Raw genomic sequence first — 26414 nt, forward strand, 5'->3', positions numbered from 1 at the left:
GTCCTCACCACGGCCGCATACCTTGACCCACGGCTGGCGGCGGCGCTCCGCTAATGCGCCAGCGTAGTGTCTCAAGCGGAGGAAGCGGTCGTAGAAACGTGCTTCTGAGGCCCGCAGCAGAGGCGGCGTGGACTTCGTGAAGCACGCTTCCCAATGAGGCACCACTGTTCGAGCCGAATGGTTGGTTGGTTGGTTGGTTGGTTGGTTGGAAGATTTGGTGAAGGGGACCAAACAGCGGGTCATCGGATACATCGGAAAATGGAAGGATGGGGAAGTAAGTCGGCCGTGCCCTTTTCAAAGGAACCATCCCAGCATTTGCGTGAAGCCATTTAGGAAATCACGGGAAACCTAAATCAGGATGGTCGGACGCGGCTTTGAACCGTCGCCGACCCGAATGTGAGTCCAGTGTGCTAACCACTGTCATCTCGCTCGATCGCATAGTTTTTCCTTTATATGCGCCTGCCTACTAGGGATGGGAAAAAACGACTGGTTAAAATCGACACCGGTATTTTAGTTCTGAATAACCGCTATTTCTTTCGGCATCTGTTTGCTCTTGGCTATGTTTTGTTGTAGGCTTCAGTCCAAAGACTGATCTGATGCAGCTCTCCACGCTAATCTGTCCTTTGCAAATCTCTTCATCTCCGAATAACTACTGCAACCTACATCCATCTGAATCTGCTTTCTGTGTTCATCTCTTGGTCTACCTCTACAATGTTTACCCTCCACGCTGCTCTCCAATGCTAATTAGTGATTCCTTGATGTCTCAGAATGAGTCCTGCCAACTGATCCCTTCGTCTAGTCAGGCTGTGCCACAAATTCCTCTTCTCCCCAGTTCTATTCAGTACCTCCTCATTAGTTACCTGATCTATCCATATGATATTCAACATTCTTCTGTAGCACCAGCATTATTGAAAGTGGTGGCGTTGCTGTCAGGGTTCCTCCAAGCCATAATCCGTAGGTAGCGGTCATCCACTGCAGCAGTAGCCCTTGGGCGGCCTAAGCGAGGCATGTCATACACAGTTCCTGTCTCTCTGTATCTCCTCCATGTCCTAACAACATCGCTTTGGTTCACTCCGAGACGCCTGGACACTACTTCCCTTGTTGAGAGCCCTTCCTGGCACGAAGTAAAAAAGCGGACGCGATCGAACCGCGGTATTGACCGTCTAGCTAGGCATAGTTGAACTACTGACAACGCCAGCCGTATACCTCCTTCCTGGTGGAATGACTGGAACTGATCGACTGTTGGACCCCCTCCGTTTAATAGGCCCTGCTCATGCATGGTTGTTTACATCTTTGGGCGGGTTTAGTGACATCTGTGAACAGTCATAGAGATCTGTGTCTGTGATACAATATCCATAGTCAGTGTCTGTTTTCAGGAGTTCTGGGAACCGGGGTGATGCAAAACTTTTTTCGATGTGTGTATGTGCCGCGGCGATAAAATATGAAACAGTGTTGTGAAAATATGTTGAAGTGTGCAATGAAAGCCAATACAGTGCGTCCACAACGTATACTCTGTATAAAGAATAGCAGATGACAATGTTTACTTTGGATAAATTCATCAAATTCTGTGGCGTAATAAACGCATAAAGCGCCGCCAGTGAGAAAATTGACTATCTTTCTTTCGCCTCGCTGTACAAGAAGGAAGCTGTTGTGTAATAGCACCTCTGACGCTTATCGCTTGTAAAATGAAAATGTTTGTGTTGTGTTACTTTATGCTTAATTTCAGAATATAATTCAACAGTTAAAATATTAATCTACTTTGTTCCTCTCTGAAAAGTTGCTCTCCTTGAATTATTAAGTAAATGCGTAAAGAGGTTTCTAACGGCCGTAAGCCATTGAGATGATAGCTGAATCGCGTCCATAACCCGCTAACAGCTTTATATTTATGTTATAATCTGCGGACTTCACCATTCTTCTTGAATAATATTACAGGAATAAAAATCAGTAGAATATTTAGTCTTTTAATGGCACCGCAAAACACGAGTGCTCAGATTTTTTTATCGTAATAAATTATTCTGAGTTGATCGATTTCGCTTCGCAAAATCTGATAACAGTGAGTGTTTTATTGAAGAATTAACTCGAAGGCAAATGGTGAACTGGTAACCAAAGTCGAGTTTCTTTTCATTTTGAGTGCTCTAATAATAACAATTGCTTCATTACAATAATTTTTCGTTACGTGAGTGTTTGTATTGGCAATCCCTCCCGATAATGTACGTTGTATGTCTGGCAAACCTAAACGATTTTATACTATTGACCTCATATACACGAAGCTTTAGCAGATATATTGGTTCGCAAGATTAATTTTAACAATATTTCAAAAGCTTCTGCTCACGTAATGTCAAATCATTAACAGTGACAAAGACAAGGTAATTTTCTGTATTGTCGTTGTTCGTTTCATTGTTTTCACTCGCCGAGCAGCTGCAGCGCGCGTGTATGTAAATTACTGCAGGCAATTCCGGTTGCATAACAACCGACCGGGTAAGATGAGTACAACCATTTATTCTTAAACGTTAAAAATAAAATAAATTCGAATAAAAATACACACTAAGAGAGGAAAGGTCACTACAAAAAAATGGTTCAAATGGCTCTGAGCACTATGGGACTTAACATCTGTGGTCATCAGTCCCCTAGAACTTAGAACTACTTAAACCTAACTAACCTAAGGACATCACACACATCCATGCCCGAGGCAGGATTCGAACCTGCGACCGTAGCAGTTGCGCGGCTCCGGACTGAGCGCCTAGAACCGCGAGACCACCGAAAGGTCACTACATTAAGGATCATTCCATGGTCTCGTTGCGGCGGGTGTTCGGTTTTCATTTGACTCAGTGGTAACTGGAGGAATTGTAACGACAAATGGCGTTGGAAACGGAGTAGGAGAATTCCGTAATTGAACCTGCGGCAAACACGCTGCTTCCTCTGCAGCGCAGAGTGAGGAAGAGGGCGGCGACATTCGCCGCGGTCTGGGGGCACGTGAGCCTGCTTCCGCGTGCTGGGGATTCAGGGCTGCACGGATGCCACGATAAATTGATCACTGACGTCATTCGCGCCGCGTTCGGCGGCTGATTTAGACGATAGCGTGTCGCGCGCGCCTACCACGAGAAGTGGTGTTACAGCGGGGAAGTCGCTCGTGTGATAGGAGCCTCAGCAGGCGCGCGCACAGCGCGACAGCCAAGCGAGGTGAGGGAGTCGTTTAACGCACAAGACTATTTTTTGTTTCTTTATTTCGGCTTTAGGTTACAACGACCATACAGCCAAGAAGGGTTATAAAGTGCCAAAGAACCATAATCGCAAAAAGGCAGAATAGCACAAAATTACGAAGTTAGCATACAAACAAACTCTTAAAGTGAAATAAAAGCGCTCTTAGACAAACACCAGACAGCCGGCGGCAGCATTGACAAGGCCAACAGAGCAGAATTACAAAAAGCACTTTACAGCAACATTATAACAAACATCCATATGCTTTTATAGTAGAAGACAAAACATCAAAGGGCAAACACGGTGCATCATACAGTAAGTACAACAACAGCTGAAGAACAAAATTGCAAATAACATCGTATAACAAACTACATATACATCTACATCCATACTCCGCAGGAAGGGTACTTTGAGTACCTCTCTCGGTTCTCCCTTCTATTCCAGTCTCGTATTGTTCTGTCATCTATTTCGCGCGGTTCCAGACTGTAGTGCCTAGAACCGCTCGGCCACTCCGCCCGGCGAGGAGGAGGAGATAAGTGTTCCGTCGACAACGAGGTCATTAGAGATGGAGCACAATGTCGGATTAGGGAAGGATGGGGAAGGAAATGGGCCGTGTTCTTTCACAGGAACCATCCCTGCATTTGGTTGAAGCGATTTGGGGAAATCACGGAAAACGTAAATCAGAATGGCCGGACGCGGGTTCGAACCGTCGTCCTCCCGAATGCGAGTGCAGTGTGCTAACCACTGCGCCACGTCGCTCGGTCAGTAATTGCTGTGAAGTCACACAAAATTCAGCGTGTCGACCATACAAAGCGTCACGACCATCGGGTAGCAACAGATTGATTATGCCGCCAGGTATCCAGCGGTGTAGGCAGGATAATGGTCGTTATTCAAAATTTTTTGCACGCTGGGTTCCGAAAACGTTGACCGACCAAAATAAAGAGGGCAAGGAAAACAATAACTGCATCCAGTCCGATGCAGCGCTTCGGTGTTAAGGGGTGGGGGTCGGAGGGGGGGGGGGGCGGGCTGGCGAAAATTGTATCTAGAGATGTGAGTTGCGCTAGTGGTTGAAATGAGAGAACCATGATTTTTACCGCACAGCTTTACAAGGAGTGAACAAAAGTGTCGAAACACCGGAAGCACAACACATCACCAGGCCTGATACGTTATAGGAAAACCGTTTACATTAAAAAATTCTTCCAGTCGTCTCGTTATGAAGTAGAAAAAGTCGCGCATGGTTCTCAATGGAAACCAAACAGTGTTTGTTCCCCAGTGGTCATTCTGCACAGCTCGCATCGTCCAGAACTGGTTGTATGAGCAGGAGGATGAACTGGCGCGTCTCTCCAGGCGAACACAGTCACCAGATCTGGCTAATACTGAGCCTTCATGGTCTACTCTGGAGAGAAGGCTGCATGATCTATATCCACGTCGATCATCGTTCCCTGAAATTGCCACTATTTGGCAGAGCACGGAGTGGTAAAACACCACGCCCTGTACTAGTCCACCGCGGCGCTCGGGTCACTGCACGAACTAATAATACCTGAAGATGGCGTAAAAGAGCCCGAAACCGGTCGTGTTCTAAATAAAAGAACCTTACAACTGTAGCGATATTTTTAACCTATGGTTACATTACGTAGCCAGGGGTCACACGTTACAAATATCAGGCTGTGTATAACGGCGCCACCCCACAGAAAGTTGAGTAAGTTGGTTGCGCACATTTAACGTAAACTCTCCGGAGGTGCGTTCTAAGATTAAACAGCAAGAAATAGTACTTGTTGTTGAGCGAGTCAAATTCCTATCTATATGTTCTTTTATTGAAGGTATCTCGTGAAGCCTAATGTAAAGCTATGTTATGCAAAAAAACACTAATATCATTAAACTATGGGAAATATCCACCGCTTTTTCAGCCGCTCACACGTAGAAGTGTAAAAAGCATACCTGTCTATTAAAATAATTTTAGAAAGATACAATAAAATTACATATGAAGATAGTAACTGTTCCCGAAAGAACAGATAACACTGATGACCGTGCAGATTCTCCAGGATAAATGATAATTAATTGAAACCCTCAGCTGCCGACTGTGGTTGTTGACATACCCTGATGGAGACAGCTGAAAATGTGTGCCCCGACCAAGACTCGAGCCCGGGATCTCCTGCTGAGCTGAGGGTTTCAATTAATAATCATTTATTCTAGAGAAGATGCACAGTCATCAATGGTGTCTGTTCTTTTGAGAACAGTTATTATCTTCATATACAGTTAAATGGTTACCCGGCCATGGACCTTCGTCTGTGCGAATGCGCACAGGTTGCCCGAACTCTTACGGGAATCGTCAACTTAACTGGGCGCGAGTAACGAGTGGATGGGTAAAGTATCTATTAGGGACACTACGTATGTAGATTGTGGACAGTTGGGAATGTGGGTCTCACGGGAAGCGTGCAAGGGATAAGTCCCTGCAGTCGCGCTATTCATCTGTGTCTTCGGTGGCTCAGATGGATAGCCGGCGCGGTAGCTCAGCGTGTTCGGTCAGAGGGTTAGCTACCCTCCGTAATAAAAAAAAAAAAAAAAAAAAAAAAAAAAAACTGAGTGAACGGATCAACGAACTACCTGAACGGATGTCATGAGACGTCCGCAGCGAACATATACAACGAACAGAGTAGAGCAAAATGAGATCAACAAAGAGTTAAAAAAAAAAAAAAATGGATAGAGCGTCTGCCATGTAAGCAGGAGATCCCGGGTTCGAGTCCCGGTCGGGACACACATTTTCAGCTGTCCCCATCAAGGTATGTCAACAACACCTGTCGGCAGCTGAGGGTTTCAATTAATTATCATTTATAATAAAATTACAAATTAAAATTGTAATTGCCACTTTCATGTCTGAAAAGCGTGTTTAATCTACGTTAATATAGATAAGCTTTAGTGCCATTAATAACTTGTTATGTATGTGACGTGAAATAACGCCTGGAAAAGTGGCAGTTATAATTTTAATTTTTAATTTTACTATGCGTTTTTAAAATTAATTTAATAATCAGGTGTAAATTTTAGACTTGTCTGTGAATGCGCGGAATAATAGTGGTCCATGGATTGAAAGCACGCTCTGCTACCAGAATGCAACAGGCAGCATGGGTGTGTACCAAATTAGAGAACACACAGTCAGGTCGTACAGGAAGCGGTGCAGAAAACCATTGAACATCATTTGTAAAATAAGTACCTCCTCCAAAATTTTATCAACAAACAAGAAGTTAATTACTACTTGTGCTTAAAAACTGACAAATGATTACTTTCAGAAAACATGATTCTCTTCTGTTTGAACGGAAAAATACTAAAGATCAGCTTAAAGAAAAAATTGTTTAACTCCAAATACCGGACGTTAAATAATTTAGATACGCTTCACAATTTTAAAGGGATTACAAAAGATGAAACACATTAAATATTAATGAATTACAATTGACCAACTCGACTTCAGATCACCACATAAGACCGCTGGCGCCACAGTAGGCCCCAGGTGCAGACCTCGGGCCCCAGCTGACAGCAAGGCAAGAGAGACTAAATTAACTGCAGCCATATGTGCAGCAAATACACTCCTGGAAATGGAAAAAAGAACACATTGACACCGGTGTGTCAGACCCACCATACTTGCTCCGGACACTGCGAGAGGGCTGTACAAGCAATGATCACACGCACGGCACAGCGGACACACCAGGAACCGCGGTGTTGGCCGTCGAATGGCGCTAGCTGCGCATCATTTGTGCACCGCCGCCGTCAGTGTCAGCCAGTTTACCGTGGCATACGGAGCTCCATCGCAGTCTTTAACACTGTTAGCATGCCGCGACAGCGTGGACGTGAACCGTATGTGCAGTTGACGGGCTTTGAGCGAGGGCGTATAGTGGGCATGCGGGAGGCCGGGTGGACGTACCGCCGAATTGCTCAACACGTGGGGCGTGAGGTCTCCACAGTACATCGATGTTGTCGCCAGTGGTCGGCGGAAGGTGCACGTGCCCGTCGACCTGGGACCGGACCGCAGCGACGCACGGATGCACGCCAAGACCGTAGGATCCTACGCAGTGCCGTAGGGGACCGCACCGCCACTCCCCAGCAAATTAGGGACACTGTTGCTCCTGGGGTATCGGCGAGGACCATTCGGAACCGTCTCCATGAAGCTGGGCTACGGTCCCGCACACCGTTAGGCCGTCTTCCGCTCACGCCCCAACATCGTGCAGCCCGCCTCCAGTGGTGTCGCGACAGGCGTGAATGGAGGGACGAATGGAGACGTGTCGTCTTCAGCGATGAGAGTCGCTTCTGCCTTGGTGCCAATGATGGTCGTATGCGTGTTTGGCGCCGTGCAGGTGAGCGCCACAATCAGGACTGCATACGACCGAGGCACACAGGGCCAACACCCGGCATCATGGTGTGGGGAGCGATCTCCTACACTGGCCGTACACCACTGGTGATCGTCGAGGGGACACTGAATAGTGCACGGTACATCCAAACCGTCATCGAACCCATCGTTCTACCATTCCTAGACCGGCAAGGGAACTTGCTGTTCCAACAGGACAGTGCACGTCCGCATGTATCCCGTGCCACCCAACGTGCTCTAGAAGGTGTAAGTCAATTACCCTGGCCAGCAAGATCTCCGGATCTGTCCCCCATTGAGCATGTTTGGGACTGGATGAAGCGTCGTCTCACGCGGTCTGCACGTCCAGCACGAACGCTGGTCCAACTGAGGCGCCAGGTGGAAATGGCATGGCAAGCCGTTCCACAGGACTACATCCAGCATCTCTACGATCGTCTCCATGGGAGAATAGCAGCCTGCATTGCTGCGAAAGGTGGATATACACTGTACTAGTGCCGACATTGTGCATGCTCTGTTGCCTGTGTCTATGTGCCTGTGGTTCTGTCAGTGTGATCATGTGATGTATCTGACCCCAGGAATGTGTCAATAAAGTTTCCCCTTCCTGGGACAATGAATTCACGGTGTTCTTATTTCAATTTCCAGGAGTGTATATTCGTAAACAGTAAAAGAGTAAAACAAAACTAAAAGTTTTGGCTCAGCTCTGAAATATATCACCTAGAATAGGTATACACACAGAAGTAACCAAGACTAAAAGGTTATTTATATTTTAAATGTACAATAAGTATTTGAGTATCATACAAAATATTTATAATACAAAATATTCTTATTCCATTAAAGAGTAAAGAGGGAAATATTCTACTAACGACAAGAACCAAGTCACTGCTATTGATTAAATTGGATCCCCTTTCTTATGTTCAATACAGTGGCAAGATGAGATCTAAACCTAAAATTGAGAACAGAACGCAAGGCCTTAAAAAAATCAAGATCATAAGAAAACAACAGTTTAAACTTTTACTTAAAGTTGTGAATCCAAAATTTAAAAAAAAGCACTATATAAACAGATAGACCATACGGGAGGGAGCTGAGCAAATGCCAGCTGTCCCTCCAAATAATTATGAATTAAATGTGTAATGCGGGAACACTACACAGCTGAAGTTGAAAACCAAGCGGAAGGCAAGCGCCAAGCTGCTTCGAACCGCAGACGATTTAGACGACTTTGTGGCGAACATTACATATGAAGCTCACCCATAAACAGAAAGAAGCGGGACCGGAAACTAAAAAAGGCTTTGACTCGGTTGCCCGGCAAAATCCTACAACGAAGGCTTTCCAAGCGACTAGGGCAGCGCGGGGCATGATTCGTAGGTCTCGCCGAATCGCGCTGGCTTCTGCACGAGGAACTCCAAAAACGCGTGAAGTAGCGCAGCCAGCGCAGGAGTACCCCGCCTAGCGCCTCACGCCAATAACCTCACCGCCACCTACGGTAAACACCGGCTCACGAAGCACGCAGCGGAAAATCCTTGCATCGGTTAAATAATTCCCAACTGCTCTGCAGGAAACGGTACGCTCCGCCGGACACAACTACCGACCTCTGCTAGCTTCGGCCACCTCCTTCTCACTCGCTCCACTCCTGCCTTCCTACCAAGGAGAGAAAACAGAAGACTCTCAAACCGGCAAAGAAAGTGCTCAGCCTGACCCAGCAGCACGCTTCAGCACACTTTATTGATACTAGCACTTTTTGTATTACATTGCTTTACATTTGGCTTCATGGGGTACCTTCAACAAAAGCGCATATCGAAAGGACTTCGACTCACTCAGCTATAAATTGTATGTCTTGCTGTTTAATCTTAGAATGCACCTAACCAGGGAGTTTACCTTAATCTTTAACTCTTAACGTGAGGTCCGACACATCCCCATCTCATTTAGTTTAGCTAGTATACCGACAAAATTGGCAACACTGCCTGCCGCCTAGCAATCCGCTCTCACATCTGTTTATTACCGGTCACCAGTTTTCCATTCTTGTGCTGCTCATTGTGGTTAGCGTTTTACAGTTATTTAGTGGTTGGGAAGTTCCTAGACCCCCACCTCAACCCTTTCGTTACAAGATAGCGCCGAACAAGTAGGTGTAGAGTCGCATACTAATGCTTAAAATGGCAAGGGAGGATTTTGTTTGGGTAATTGGAATCGGCTTGGTGCTAGACTAGCTAAAGAAGAGGGCAATACTAAGTAGCAAACGTGAGTAGATCAACATATGCTGTTAATGACATACCAGCACAAGAAGTAATTCCAGCTACAAAAAGGAGGTGCATCATCTGGCCTGTAAGTAAGGGTGTATAAACTCAATTTACTGGTCGTCAGTGTGTAAAACATATGTGCATGAAACATTTCCTTGCAGCCTGTGATCAGTGTGTAAATGATAATTGTAACGAGTCATCAGAAGAAGACTGTTCAATCAACGAATATTCAGTTTATATTATGAAAACATAACTGTAGGTATTATCTTTTATCTAATGTAATAAAATGTATTATTTCTTCAAATAAGCATTAACTGATTCAATTTCACAGTTTATATGGTTGCCTCTACATTAATTTGTATTAAATAACCCAGTTATTAATATTGTATGTAGCAACATTAACACATCATGGGGATCCGCTGGACCCCACGTTGCCACTTGTGTAAAGTAACGCCTCTTTAAGAAAGGGAGGTTAATTGTACACAATCAGCTTACTCCAGTATACTGAAAAAAAAGTCGCGGTTGTGAAGTTTTGTTGAAAAATAACGCGTTTCGCCGTGGTTAGACATCTTCAGATTATGTAAAACTGTGAAATGGAGTTCATTGCGCCGGCTACTAAAGTTCTACGTCAACCACACACATATATAAAACAACTGTTACAGCAATAGGAGCAGTAAACGAAAATAACCTTGCAATGGTAACTGTTTTATTTTCAATATAACACACAAAAACCGTTGTGTGTATCAATCAGCATAACGACGGAGTGGACTGAATGGTACAACTTAGTCCAGTTAGTGTGTGACGAGGACGGTGTACACAGCCCGATACTTGTAACGTGTGGCCACAGTCTACTTAATAAAAGTTACATCTTGTGTAGCAGAATCTGTGAATTTATCTTATTGTTTGGTGGTGTAACACATTGTAGTTCCACAGTTCTGAAGACGCTCGCGTTGGTCGAATGAATCACGTAAATTAAAGAAAAAGTTACATCCGACTTGTGGGCGGCTGTAAAATTTTAGCTGCATCTACATCTACATACATTCTCCACAATCCACCATACGGTGCGTGCCGGAGGGTACCTCGTATCACAACTAGCATCTACTCTCCCTGTTCCACTCCCAAACAGAAAGAGGGAAAAATGACTGCCTATATGCCTCTGTACGAGCCCTAATCTCTCTTATCTTATCTTTGTGGTCTTTCCACGAAATGTAAGTTAGCGGCAGAGACTTGTACTGCACTCAGCCTCAAATGCTGGTTCTCTAAATTTCCTCAGCAGCGATTCACGAAAAGAACGCCTCCCTTCCTCTAGAGACTCCCACCCGAGTTCCTGAAGCATTTCCGTAACACTCGTGTGATGATCAAACCTACCAGTAACAAATCTAGCAGCCCGACTCTGAATTGCTTCTATGTCCTCCCTCAATCCGAAATGATAGGGATCCCAAACGCTCGAGCAGTACTCAAGAATAGGTCGTATTAGTGTTTTACAAGCGATCTCTTTACAGATGAACCACGACTATTCACCTTCTCCGCAACTACCATCACATGCTTGTCCCACTTCATATCGCTCTGAAATGTTACGTCCAAATATTTAATCGACGTGACTGTGTCAAGCGCTGCACTATTAATGGCGTTTTCAAACATTACGGCATTCTTTTTTTTCTATTCATCTGCATTAATTTACATTTATCTATATTTAGAGTTAGCTGCCATTCTTTACACCAATCACAAATCCTGTCCAAGTCATCTTGTATCCTCCTACAGTCACTCAATGACGACACCTTCCCGTTCACCACAGCATCACTACCAAACAGCTGCACATTGCTATCCACCCTATCCAAAAGATCATTTATGTAGATAGAAAAGAACAGCGGACCTACCACACTTACCTGGGGCGCTCCAGATGATACCCTCACCTCCGACGAACACTCACCATCGAGGACAACGTACTGGGTTCTATTACTTAAGAAGTCTTCGAGCCACTCACATACTTGGGAACCAATCCCGTATGCTCGTACCTTAGTTAAGAGTCTGCAGTGGGGCACCGAGTCAAACGCTTTCCGGAAGTCAAGGAATAGGGCATCCGTGTGATACCCTTCATCCATGGGTCGCAAGATATCATGTAAAAAGGACGAGTTGCGTTTCGCAGTAGCGATGCTTTCTAAAGCCGTGCTGATGCATGGCCAGCAACTTCTCTGTCTCAAGGAAATTCATTATATTCAAACTGAGAAAATGTTCGAGAATCCTGCAACAAACCGATGTTAAGGGTATTGGTCTGTAATTTTGAGGATCCGTCCTTCTACCCTTCTTATATACAGGCGTCACCTGCGCTTTTTTCCAGTCGCTCGGGACTTTACGTTGGGCAAGAGATTCGCGATAAATGCAAGCTAAGTAAGGAGCCAGTGCAGTAGAGTACTCTCTGTAAAACCGAATTGGAATCCCATCAGGACCTGGCGATTTATTTATTTTCAGCCCATTCAGCTGCTTCACAATCCGAGGGATGTCTATCACTATGTCCTCCATACGGGAATCTGTACGAGACTCAAACGGCGGTACGTTTATACGATCCTCCTGCGTGAAAGATTTCTCAAATACTGTTGTTGTTGTTGTTGTGGTCTTCAGTCCTGAGACTGGTTTGATGCAGCTCTCCATACTACTCTATCCTGTGCAAGCTTCTTCATCTCCCAGTACCTACTGCAACCTACATCCTTCTGAATCTGCTTAGTGTATTCATCTCTTGGTCTCCCTCTACGATTTTTACCCTCCACGCTGCCCTCCAATACTAAATTGGTGATCCCTTGATGCCTCAGAACATGTCCTACCAACCGATCCCTTCTTCTGGTCAAGTTGTGCCACAAACTTCTCTTCTCCCCAATCCTATTCAATACTTCCTCATTAGTTATGTGATGTACCCATCTAATCTTCAGCATTCTTCTGTAGCACCACATTTCGAAAGCTTCTATTCTCTTCTTGTCCAAACTATTTATCGTCCATGTTTCACTTCCATACATGGCTACACTCCATACGAATTCCTTCAGAAATGACTTCCTGACACTTAAATCAATACTGGATGTTAACAAATTTCTCTTCTTCAGAAACGCTTTCCTTGCCATTGCCAGCCTACATTTTATATCCTCTCTACTTCGACCATCATCAGTTATTTTGCTCCCCAAATAGCAAAACTCCTTTACTACTTTAAGGGCCTCATTTCCTAATCTAATTCCCTCAGCATCACCCGACTTAATTAGACTACATTCCATTATCCTTGTTTTGCTTTTGTTGATGTTCATCTTATATCCTCCTTTCAAGACACTGTCCATTCCATTCAACTGCTCTTCCAAGTCCTTTGCTGTCTCTGACAGAATTACAATGTCATCGGCGAACCTCAAAGTTTTTATTTCTTCTCCATGAATTTTAATACCTACTCCGAATTTTTCTTTTGTTTCCTTTACTGCTTGCTCAATATACAGATTGAACAACATCGGGGAGAGGCTACAACCCTGTCTTACTCCCTTCCCAACCACTGCTTCCCTCTGATGTCCCTCGATTCTTATAACTGCCATCTGGTTTCTGTACAAATTGTAAATAGCCTTTCGCTCGCTGTATTTTAACCCTGCCACCTTTAGAATTTGAAAGAGAGTATTCCAGTCAACATTGTCAAAAGCTTTCTCTAAGTCTACAAATGCTAGAAACGTAGGTTTGCCTTTCGTTAATCTTTCTTCTAAGATAAGTCGTAAGGTCAGTATTGCCTCACGTGTTCCAGTGTTTCTACGGAATCCAAACTGATCTTCCCCGAGGTTGACTTCCACTAGTTTTTCCATTCGTCTGTAAAGAATTCGTGTTAGTATTTTGCAGCTGTGACTTATTAAACTGATAGTTCGGTAATTTTCACATCTGTCAACACCTGCTTTCTTTGGGATTGGAATTATTATATTCTTCTTGAAGTCTGAGGGTATTTCGCCTGTTTCATACATCTTGCTCACCAGATGGTAGAGTTTTGTCAGGACTGGCTCTCCCACGGCCGTCAGTAGTTCCAATGGAATACTGTCTACTCCGGGGGCCTTGTTTCGACTCAGGTCTTTCAGTGCTCTGTCAAACTCTTCACGCAGTATCATATCTCCCATTTCATCTTCATCTACATCCTCTTCCATTTCCATAATATTGTCCTCAAGTACATCGCCCTTGTATAGACCCTCTATATACTCCTTCCACCTTTCTGCTTTCCCTTCTTTGCTTAGAACTGGAATTCCATCTGAGCTCTTGATATTCATACAAGTCGTTCTCTTATCTCCAAAGGTCTCTTTAATTTCCCTGTAGGCGGTATCTATCTTACCCCTAGTGAGATAGGCCTCTACATCCTTACATTTGTCCTCTAGCCATCCCTGTTTAGCCATTTTGCACTTCCTGTCGATCTCATTTTTGAGATGTTTGTATTCCTTTTTGCCTGCTTCACTTACTGCATTTTTATATTTTCTCCTTTCATCAATTAAATTCAATAAAATCAATATTCTCAAATACTAAATTTAAAATTTCAGCTTTCGTTTTGCTGTCTTCCGTTGCCAGGCCAGACTGTTCAGTGAGTGACTGGATGGAAACCTTCGCTGCTTCAAATTGTTAACAAAAGTGCTGTTGCACTGCGTGGCTCCTTGCAGTGAGTTCGGCGCCCACAGTGGTCGCTGCGCTCACGTCTTCTGAGTTGAGTCGCGCCGCGCGCCTGCCGTGCCTCCAGCTGACCGGCCGCACTTGATCCCAGTCCGCGTCCCGCGCTCCCATTTGGCTCCATTTAGCGAGGGCGCACCTGATTGACGTCAGTGGGTACGCGGTGGTCAGTGGCAGTCAGAGACTGCGGCGCGTGCAGGCGGCAGGCGGCAGGCGGCAGACGCAGCGGGTGTCCAGCTAGCGAGCGCGCCCTCCAGCCATGTCTTCCGGGACCCCCCTGTGTGGCCTGCTCTACTCCAGGCCCGTGGTGGCCGGCCGCAACCGGAAGCTGGCGGCGCGCGCCGACCTCGTCTGGGTGAGTGCCCGCCCCGGTAACAGTGTTACCCTCTCCCTGCTGGGGACTCCAACTTGCCAAGCGCGTCACTCACTGCCGGCGTACGCTGGGGGGACACTTTTCCTGCTTACCTGCTGCGCGTGTGCACAGTACACGGGAAGGAAAGATGTCGCTACACCTATATACGTTGTGCGGCCACAAAATAACGAGATTGATGCTGTCACAGAGTGAGTACGCGTGCGCCAAAGATGAATCGACCAGTAGCTGTGAAGCCTTCTGATTCGAAGGCGACGTCTCTGGCGTTCGTAGAAAAATCGCTGTGGCCGTGGCATTCGTTTATGTAACAGTTGTTGCTATGTTTCGGGGAAAAATGATAAGTGTAATAGTAGAGCAACGAATTGTCGTGAAGTTTCACACGAAACTTGAAAAGAAAAAACTGCTACTGAAACCTATCTTTTACGAAGTGAATCGCGAAGACTTCATCACATACGCGAGTTATTGAGTGGTTCAAGCGTTTCCAAGATGGCCGACAAGATGTTGAAGATGGCCCGCGCCCATGACGCCCTTCAACATCAAAAACGGATGAAAATATCGAAAAAGTACGAACTTCAGCATGCTGGAGTAGTCTTGGATCAGCAACTTCTGTTAATCAGCAGCCGGCCGGGGTGGCCGAGCAGTTCTAGGCACTACAGTCTGGAGCCGCCCGACCGCTACGGTCGCAGGTTCGAATCCTGCCTCGGGCATGGATGTGTGTGATGTCCTTAGGTTAGTTAGGTTTAAGTAGTTCTAATTTCTAGGGGAATGATGACCTCAGATGTCCCACGGTGCTCATAGCCATTTGAACCATTTTTTTGTTAATCAGCAGAACGAAAAACCAGGCCAAAGTTACAATTTTCTTTTTAATTCTTCATTCACTCGATGTCTAGTTTGTGGCTGAGACCCATTTTCAAATCGTCGCAACATAGTCGAAAGTGGCATTTCCGAAGATGTCTAAAATGTGCAATAAACAGTTACACTGCATACAGGTAACTGTGTTACCTGTAGACGTTGTAACTGTTTATTGCACATTTTTGACATTTTCGGAAATGCCACTTTCGACTATGTTGCGATGATCTGAAAATGGGTTTCGGTCCTAAACTAATGGTATAGTGAACAAAGAGTTTTAAAAAAATTGCAACTTTGGACTGGTTTTTCGTTCTACTGATGGAAACAGTAGGTAATCTGATTCGATATGACCATCGGTTGAGTATTTGATCGATTACTGCAACTGTAGGAATTGACAAAGAGTGCTAAGGAAAATTGTACATAACCAGTTTAACTTGAGAATGTGTGTGGTACTATTGCCGAAAATTCTCATGATGGAACAAAAAGTAGCTTGTGAAAATTTTGGTACTGACACTTTGAATACTATTGAAAACGATCCTAATTTCTTGGAAAGAGTGGTAGCATGTGACGATTCCTAGTTTTTCAATTACGATCCAGAAACTAAGCACCATTTCATGCACTGGAAAGGCCCAACTTCACCGAGAGCGCAAAAAAAAAATCTCGAATGAGCAAATTAAGATTTAAAGTGATGATGACTGCTTTTTCCGTTGTGTACCTTCACTGGATTCCTGCTGATCAAAATATTAATCAACATTACTACCTTATAAGTCTTCCTCCGCCCCGTGAGAAAATAAGAAAAAAAGCCCCGAATTTTGGAAGAGCAAATCGTGGGTTCCGCATCAAGACAACCCATCGACTCGTTCTGCATTGTCTATTTCTAGTGAAGTACAGCATCGCAGTTTATAACACACGTCTTATTCGCCTGATCTATCACCCTGTGACTTTTACCTATTCCCCAAGTTCAAATATGCATTAAAAGGAACAAAATTCCCGGTCGTTGAAGCAGTGAAATACAAAGCGGCACGCATCACACTATTTTGTTTGTAACAATAGATGGGTGGCGGGGTAGGGGGAGGGGGGGAGTGAATTGGAGGCGACAATAACTAGATACGTGTGCTTTTGAAATAAAATGTTTCACAGAAACGCCTCTTATAAGTCTGAATTTCTGTCACTTCACTGTGGGTGCCATTATGCGAAGTGTGTGTCGAAGAAACCTGTATGTTTCTTCACTAGTGTTGGCCTCGGGATCTGGAAACTCCCAGAGTAGGATTTTCACGACGCGCAGCGCCTTTCGTCCACATCTGCATGACTATTCTGCGGATGACACTTCATTGTTTTGTCGAAGATTCATAGAACCACTTGCAGACTATTTCTCGACCGTTCGACTCTGGAAGGGCACGTGGGAAGAACGAACACCTAAGTCTTTTCGTGCTTGCTGTGATTTCTTTTATTTTATTATGACGATCCTTTCTCCCTTTGTAGGAGGGAATCAACAAAAAGAATTTGCATTCGTTGGTGACAGTTATTTTAAATTTCGTGAAAAGATCTCGCCGCTACGAGAAACGCCTTTGATTTAATGCTATACCATTTTGCTTATGATGTCTGTGACACACTCTACCCTGTTTCGTGACAATACGAAACGAACTGCTCTTCTTTGAAAACTCCTTGCCATCACCATCGATTTTAAAGCGCTGCAACAGACTGGATGCTATTGCTTTCCATGCCACCTTTATTCTGGTCGGTCAACGTTTTCGATATTCGGCGTGCAGAAATCTTGGAATACCTCAGTTTTCAGTAACAGCCATCACCCTACCTTCACCGACGATAACTGGCGACACAATTCATATTTCGTCACGGATGGTTTCATTGACAGCCAATAAATAGAACGTAGAATTCGGTTCGCCTTCCCCAAAATTTTCTGTGCGATGATTCCAATTTAAGATGTTCGTCATTGTAACCCCCAAAGTATTTATTTGAATCGACAACCTTTAAATTTGTGTGATTTATCTTGTAACCGAAATTTGATAGTATTTTTTTAGTACTCACGTTGACGATTTTACACTTTTCATTCTAAAGTTTCCCTCTCAAGTTCCCGGAGCATTTCCGTGATGCTTTCGCAATGCCTCATCAAGCCGGGGACGAATCTTGCAGCTGTTCTTCGCATCTCTACCTCTTCTGTTAACACAACTTAGTGTGGGTCGCAGACCGACCAACAACACTCATGGACTGGCCGAACAAGCGGTTTGTATATGACATACTAATTTTAGTTATTGATCGCCATGGGCCGAGTCGACCAGTTGCGGATGATTTTCGCTTATTCAAATGTATTACATTTATTTTTGTTGAGGATCAGCTGTCGGCTACGTCATTTGTACTTCGTAACTGTTGCGTAGCAACTTGTACTCAGTATATAAATGTGTCGTCTGCGAAGAACCTCAGAGACCTTGAAATGTTGTGTGCCAGGTAAACTGTAGCAGTGCTGTATTATACCAACATCTACTCCTCTGATCAAGGCACTGGCTTTGCTATTGTAGCGTTGGGCAGTTGGATGTGAACAGCGCGTAGCGTTGCGCAGGTGGAGGTGAGCCGCCAGCAGTGGTGGATGTGGGGAGAGAGATGGCAGAATTTTGAGAGCGGACGATATGGACGTGTGTCATCAGAAAGAGTAAATTTGTAATACTGGATATCATAAACTGATATATATATATATATATATATATATATATATATATATATATATATATATGACTTTTGAACATTATTAAGGTAAATACATTGTTTGTTCTCTATGAAAATCTTTCATTTGCTAAGTATGCCTATCAGTAGTTACTGCCTTTAGTAGTTTGAATCTTTTATTTAGCTGGCAGTATTGGCGCTCGCTGTATTGCAGTAGTTCCAGTAACGAAGATTTTTGTGAGGCAAGTGATCCATGAAAGGTATAGGTTATTGTTAGTCAGGGCATTCTTTTGTAGGGATTATTGGAAGTCAGATTGCGTTGCACTAAAAAAGTATTGTGTGTCAGTTTAGTGTTGATCAGAATAAGTAAAGAGAGAAATGTCTGAGTACGTTCAGGTTTGCTCAGCTGTTTGAAAATCAAATAACGTAGAAGTTTACCAGCACAGTCATTTATAATTTTCAAAAGGGGGTGTTTCAATCCTTGTCCATCATCGCTGGGAGACTGTAACATCGTCACGGAATCAGACTGTATATTTTCCGCTGGTCGTTTGTATGGGCGTATAACTGTCGCTAGCTCCTAGCTGATATATGCTGGGTTTCTGCTGTTGAAAATAGCGCCTGCCAGGGTACGCGAAAATTCCTAGACGCCACATTAACACTTCACTGACTGCTGTCGTTGTGGAGTATAATTTGTAGGAGCAGAGAGGTACAGAAGCCTGTGGTGCAGCATTTAAAACGACCAGCAAGTAGGCCTGGCGTATCGAGTTACCCGGACACGCTGTGACGCTGGGAATCTCGTCTGGTCGGCGATGTCTTAACCTGCACCAACCTGTGTCCTTCCGAGACAGGTTTTTCGTGTCCGGCGACGCCGCTTCTCCCACGTATCGTATCGCAGCGCTCATCAGACTAGCTGGGCGCCTGCAGGGAACAGGTTGTGCCGGACGCGAGGTGGGGAGTGTCCGTCCGCACCACTTCCCGCTGCTGTGGCCCAGACACGCAGTTCTGCTGCGGCGCCCTCCAGGCGCTCTAGCTGGTGGCCACACTGCGCGGCTGGGGTACTCCTGGTCGCCGAGCGTGTGACTTTCTCCTGCCTGCAGAGTCTTGCTCTTTATACCGTCCGTCATATCTACTCCTACGTGGCAGAGGGTACTTAGGTATCACATACTAATATTGCTTCCATTTCCAATCACGTATGGAGCGCGGGAATAAAGACGGCTTAAATACCTCTTCAATTTTACCTTCATGATATGCGGGGGGAACAAAGAATGTTTCTACATTTTGCAATTAATAGTGGTTGTTGAAATTTTGTATGTAGATTTTCAAGGGATAATTTGTGGTTATCCTTAAGAGTTTACAAATAAAGGCTTTTCAAGATTTCTGTAACGCTCCTCTGTGGCTCAAACTTGTCACCATTTGTGCCGCCTTTCTTTGTATATGTTTAATATCCCCTGTTCGTCATAACTAGTGAACTACCGAGTTTTTAAAGAATCGAACTCCCAAGTACAAAGCAGCTTCATACGACTGATTACATTACGAGTGAGTCAGTGCCTTAAATATTTGACGTTAAGCATGTAAGACAGAAAAAGTTTAAAAAAGGTCTGGCATTATGTGTAAAGTATATTGCAAGTCAGTAAGTGCTCTCAGTTTCAAATAATGGATGAATGTATTCTGAGAAATTTGCACAGCTGTGACATACACTGACTCAAGCCATAGACATACATTCTAACTGGAGTTCTTGTCTTACTGTATTAAACCTTTAATGTAGGATTATCCATCTCTGTCCATCATCTCCTCCTAAACCACTGGACAGATTTCAACCAAATTTTTTGCACATACTGCTTGCCACATTCCTTATTTGAGAATCAGTATTGAGGGGGGTAGAGGTAACCTGCTATCTTCCATAGGAGAAGGGATAAGGGCAAAGAAAGTGTTTTGTACCCCTGACAAGTAGGCTGCCTTGTGTGATAACATGCTGTGCAGCTAGTATCAGTATGTCTTGCAGGGGCTACAATTGTGGATGGACACAGCTGAACAGAGACAACAGGGGCGAAGGGGGGGGGGGAGGGGGGGGGCAGGAGATGGATAGTGAGTGAGGGGCCAGGATGACGTGGACAGAGAAAAGGGGGAGGAGGAGATGGACAGAGTGGGGGAGGAGATTATGAACTGAGAGAGGGAGAGGAGGGGATGAAGAGAGAGGGGGGAGAGGACGAGATGGACAGAGTGGGGAGGGGGAGAGGCACAGAGAGAGTGAGGAGAGGGAGATCCACACAGTGTGCAGGACACAGAGAAGGGAGTGGAGGAAATGAACAGAGAGAAGGGAAAGGGGGTGTAGCGAGAGGGGGAAGAGAATGAGATGTACTGAGAGAGAGGGGACGTGGAGATACACACAGTTTGGAGAAGAACATAAGAGAAGGAGGTGGAAGAAATGAACAGAGAGAGGGGAGGAGATAGGATATGGACAGAGGGGGAGGGAGGAGATAATGGCAAAGACAGGGGAGAGGAGAAGATCGACAAATAGAAGTGGGAGAATGAGATGAACGAAAGAATGTTGTGAGGCAGGAGAAAGAGAGGGGGGAGGGAGAAGGAGATGGGCGCAATATACATGGTGTCCATAATTAAAGTTCCAGTTTCAAGATACTGTAGAAAGAAAACCATTGGTCAGAATGACGTCAAATTTGAACAGCGTATTATGACGCTGGGGGAAACGTCGTAGAACAAAAAGAATTAGGTTAAGTTTTACCAATACGTGGCACTGTTAGCGTCTTAATGTAAATGAGGTCGACTACAAATGACAGGAGAATCTCAACACGATGGCTGTGGTTCGAGTTGCACAGTACACCATGAGTACTCGCCAATGTGCATGATTACACAAGCTGAGCAGTCAAAGTATGTGGCACTGTTTGTCAGGTAATCTATCCGCTACAGGAAAGTGGTTCCACATCTGTCGGGAAAAATTGGTTTTTAATTGTCCTGGGACTAAAAACCGCATATAAAGCAAAATGGGACCGGTTTCTAACTTTCGTGAGACTGCCGCAATACACGTTCAATCCGCTGTCCACAGTTTTCTGCCGCAAGTTGAAATCAACAAAAAGCACGTTCGACAACAGATCGGAGTTTCGCGGGGGTCACGTTCAGAATGCGGTGCGCAAAGCGTGCCTTGAATTCAGCTACGTTCGTAACTGGCACACTAAACACAACATCTTTCACACAGCCCCACAGCCAGAAATCAGGCGGATTAAGACCAGGTGATCCGGACGGCGAGGCTGTAGAGAACTGACGGCTGATAATTCTAGCATTTCGGAAATTCCTCTGCAGCAGCCGCTTAACTGCCTGTGTAATGTGTGGGTCAGAGCCATGATGCATAAAAATGATCCTACCCACACATACAGGCTGTTGAAGTATCGGAATGACGCTGGTCCGCAAAAGACACTCATAGGGTGACGGTACAGGTAACAAGATCCGCAGGACTCACCTCCCCGGAAAAATACGGCCCTACGACAAACGATGCCACCAACCGGCACCACACACGCACCTATGCAGAATGAAGTAATACGGTTGATGTGCGTACGTGCGTGTCCATATTCTGCAGTTCTGCGTGTTGAAATGTCCGTGGTGATAGAATTAGCCTTCTTCTGTCCACAGAATGTTCCATGGCCATTGATTGTTCACTTCCATGAGAGCAAGAAATTGCAGAACAAATGTTTGTGTTTCTGGCAGGTCAGCAGGTAACAACTCCTGATCATGGATGATCTTATATAGATAGCAATGCAGGGTGTTTCTTGGGATTTTATGCACCATGCTCACAGGTATGTCCAACGTTCAGGCAATTTCCTGTGCGCCGCATGTTTGCAGACCATCGCTACAGCGCTGCGGCCACACCTTGAGCTGACGCCGTATCAACTGCTTTCGTTCCTCTGCTACACTGTACTTCAGAAGAACCTGTCTTTTCACATTTTGTAATTATTTTCTCCAGACTCTTAGCAGACATCTAACCAATGCCTTTTTTCATACCCTTGAGTATCGGGAACTTCTGCAGGGCTCCTGGCGCAAAGAAAAGAGCTTTACCTTCGTAGAGACAGTCGTGTTGAGTGTCTCGGATGTTAACTGTCTTAGATTGTTTGCAAATGACGCTGTCATTTACCGACTCGTAAAGTCATCAGATGACCAAAACGAATTGCATAATGATTTAGATAAGATATCTGTATGCTGCGAAAAGTGGCAATTGAGCCTGAATAATGAGAAGTGTGAAGTTGTTCGCATGAGTAGTAAAAGAAATCCGGTAAATTTCGATTACGTGGCAAGTCATACAAATCTGAAGGCTGTAAATTCAACTAAATACTTAGGAATTACAATTACAAATAACATAAACTGGAACGATCACATAGATCATATTGTGGGTGGAGCAAACCAAAGACTGCGATTCATTGGCAGAACACTTAGAAGGTGCGACAGATCTACTAAAGAGACTGCTTACACCACGCTTGTCCGCTCTGTACTGGAGTATTGCTGTGCCGTGTGGGACCCGCATCATGTGGGACTGTCGGATGACATCGTAAAAGTACAAAGAAGGGCAGCTCGTTTTGTATTATCGCGAAACAGGGGAGGTAGTGCCACAGACATGATACGTGAATTGGAGTGGCAATCATTAAAACAAAGGGATCTTCTCGTGAAATTTCAATCACCAGTTTTCTCCTCCGATTGCGAAAACATTCTGTTGGGACACATTTTTATAGGGAGAAATGATCACTACGATAAAATAAGAGAAATCAGGGCTCGTACAGAAAAATTTGAGTGCTCGTTTTTCACGCGCGCCGTTCGAGAGAGGAACGGTAGAGACACAACTTGAAGGTGGTTCATTGGATCCTCCGCCAGGCACTTTATCGTGAATAGCAGATTAATCACGTAGATGAGGAACAGCCCTGTGCCGCGCGTCTGTTATTGTGCACATTCTTATGCTTACAGCGCCATCTGTTGGTCAGTTTTTTTTTGAGTGCTTTCCGACGTTTCCCCCTGCGTCAATAATATGCTGTTCAAATTTGACCTCGTTCTGAGCAGTAGTTCTCTTTCTGCGGCGTTTTCAAACTGGAACTTCATTATAGACACCCTGTATGGGTCAAACAGGTACGCGGGCAAAGCCATGGGGAAAGGCTAGTAAGTACATAATGACACCATTTTAAATTTTCAAATTCGTTCAGTAATATTCCGCCTGGGACCTCATTACATTGGTGATGAACCCCGCTGACCAAGGAGGACGTGTCTGAAGACGCCATGGCCAGCGGTGGGACATCAACTGATTGTCGCCCGAGAATCAGAAGTGACGGTCTGGGGTGCCATTGTTGTTCACAGCAGCACCCCTTTAGTTGTCATATGCAGCACTCTTGCAGCAAAGTGGTACGTGGACGACACTCTACGCCCCGTTTTCTTGCACACTTCATGAGAAGCCATCCTGGGGTTAGATATCAGCAAGATAATGCCCGCCTGCACACTGAGGGAGTTTCCACTGCCTGTCTTCTTGCTTGCCAATCCTACGTTGGCCAGCAAGGTCGCTGGATCTTGTCCCAATTGAGAACATGTGGAGCATTATGCGCAGGGCCCTCCAGCCAGCTAGAGAATTTGACGATCCAAGGCGCCAATTGGACAGACAACTGTGTCAATCAATGTCAAGCCGAATAACAGAAATTGACCAACGCGTTACTGACTTCTCAATATGTGAAACTCTTTCTCTTGGATAAATCATCCAATCTTTCTGAAACTGTAATAATTTGTTTTTGTGTACATGGACATGTCATCCACCGATTTTCTGTTCGGATAATTTTTTTTCTTAGAATGTGTACGAATGCGTATGAATGGTTATTAACTGTCAATCACTATTTACAGGGTTATTCACAAATACCTGCAAAAAATGGTTCAAATGGCTCTAAGCACTATGGGACTTAACATCTGAGGTCATCAGTCCCCTAGACTTAGAACTACTTAAACCTAACTAACCTAAGGACATCACACACATCCATGCCCGAGGCAGGATTCAAATACCTGCAGATTTCAGAATACGACTGTTGAAAAAATACCAAGACGTGCAGTAAACGGACACCCATCATTGGATAGAGCATGTCACTATATTTGTAACTCACATTATAGGTGCCTCATGTTGGCGCTGTTTGTGAACCGGCAATCGTGAATCCGTGCGTGCAATTCGTTGACACGAACTGCCCCGTACGACTCGATAGCAGCCCACTTCGCATATTTCTGGCGTTCGTCGAGGTAGTGTTATAGGCCGTCTGCTGTTCCTTACTTAATATCAAAGATTTAGGAGCAGTTGTTTCCAAATGATGCTATCGTTTATCGTCTAGAAAACTCATAAGAAGATCAAAAAAATGGTACGAAAATTGTCAATTGACCGTAAATAATGAAAAGTGTGAGGTCATCAACGTGAGTGCTAAAAGAAACCCGTTAAACTTCGGTTACACGATAAATCAGACTCTGAAGGCCGCAAATTCACCTAAATACCTAGTAATTACAATTACGAACAAGTTAATTTGGAAAGAACACACAGGAAATGTTGTGGAAAAGGCAAGACAAAGACCGCGTTTTAGTGATAGAACATTTAGAAAATGTAACAGATGTACTGAAGAGACTGCAATTACTACGCTTGTCCGTCCTCTTTTGGAGTATTGTTGCGCGGTCTGGGATCCGTACCAGATAGGGTTAACGGAGTACATCGAGAAAGTCCAAAGAAGAGAAGCATGTTTTATATTATCGCGTAATAGTGGAGACAGAGTGTCACTGACATCATACGGGGTTCGTGGTGGACTTCATTAAAACAAAGGTGTTTTTCGTTGGCGGCGGGATCTTCTCACGAAATTTCAATCACCAACTTTCTCCTCCGAATGCGAAAATATTTTGTTGACGCCGACTTACATAGGAAGAAACGATCATCGTAATAAAATAATGGAAATCAGAGTTCGCACGGAAAGGCGTAGGTGTTCGTTTCTTTGGTACGCGCTGTTAAGAGATTGCTGTAATAGAGAATTATTGTGAAGGTGGTTCGATGAAAACTCTGCCAATCACTTAAGTGTGATTGGCAGAGTAGATCTAGATGTAGTCTGAAATTGTGTGGGTTTGTTCACTTACCCTTCTCATCCACAGTAGTCACCAAGTGAGGTGGCGCAGTGGTTAGCACACTGGACTCGCATTCGGGAAGACGACGGTTCAATTCTGCGTCGGGCCATCCTGATTTAGGTTTTCCGTGATTTCCCTAAATCGCTTCAGGCAATTGCAGGGGTGGTTCCTTTGATAGGGCACGGCTGACTTCCCTTTCCCATCCTTACCTAATGCTATGAGACCGATGACCTCGCTGTTTGGTCTCTTCCACCAAATCAACCAACCACCTTTTTTTACCAGTGGCTTGGGACGTTGCACTGACTGAGAGATTCGTGTTAAATGCAAGCTGAATAATAATCAGTGCAGAGCTAGTGAGCTTCGTCTCCACACATTTTAAAACTTTGTTTGCATTATGAGATCCATTACTTCCCCGTCCCCAGCTAAGGCCGGCGCCTGAGGCTGCAGATGCTGCCCGCTTGGTCGCCTCCAGACGAACGAGCTGGGGTCCCCCGTAGCGGTGGGGCGCTGGTTTCCCGCGTGTGTGAGCACCCACTGGTGCCTGATAAAAGCTAATTGGTTCCGGAACTGGCGCGGCATAATTGCGTCCCAGCGCTTTCATCGTCGCCCTTAATAAGCGGTGTGTGAACAATTTCATCTGAAAATTCATCACCGGCTTCCTTCCGCACGCCCTGTTAATGGCTGCTGCATACATAAACAAACGTTACCGCTCCCATCATGTAATTCCGTGCGGTCATTTCAACGCGTTTTGGGAAGCGTAGCGGCGTGAATAATGGATAACCCGCAATCAGAATTAAAATAAAAAAGTGTGTGTGTGTGTGTGTGTGTGTGTGTGTGTGTGTGTGTGTGTGTGCGTGCGTGCGTGCGCGCGCGTGTGCGCGCGCGAAACGACCTCGTCAAGTTGTCTGTACAATGTGAGATGTTTGGAGCACAGTAAAAGTACGTGGTTACCTTTAGCAAACAT

At 44.9% G+C, this 26414-nt stretch overlaps 1 protein-coding gene across 2 annotated transcripts in view; it reads left to right on the top strand.

The window, feature by feature from the left end:
* Window positions 1-26414, top strand: part of LOC124546021 (TBC1 domain family member 4) — an 891805-nt gene that overhangs the window by 440728 nt on the left and 424663 nt on the right. Inside the window, exon 1 of one of the 2 annotated variants that reach the window (XM_047124992.1) lies at window positions 14690-14791. The exons of the other annotated variant lie outside the window; for it this stretch is intronic. Within the exon in view, the coding sequence (XP_046980948.1) occupies window positions 14696-14791 (96 nt within the window). The 5' untranslated portion in view covers window positions 14690-14695. Of the gene's footprint in view, window positions 1-14689; window positions 14792-26414 lie in introns of those variants that run through there. 2 annotated transcript variants of the gene reach the window in all.

Source organism: Schistocerca americana, chromosome 8, assembly GCF_021461395.2.
Source record: "Schistocerca americana isolate TAMUIC-IGC-003095 chromosome 8, iqSchAmer2.1, whole genome shotgun sequence".
In the NCBI taxonomy this organism is placed as follows: Eukaryota; Metazoa; Arthropoda; class Insecta; order Orthoptera; family Acrididae; genus Schistocerca; species Schistocerca americana.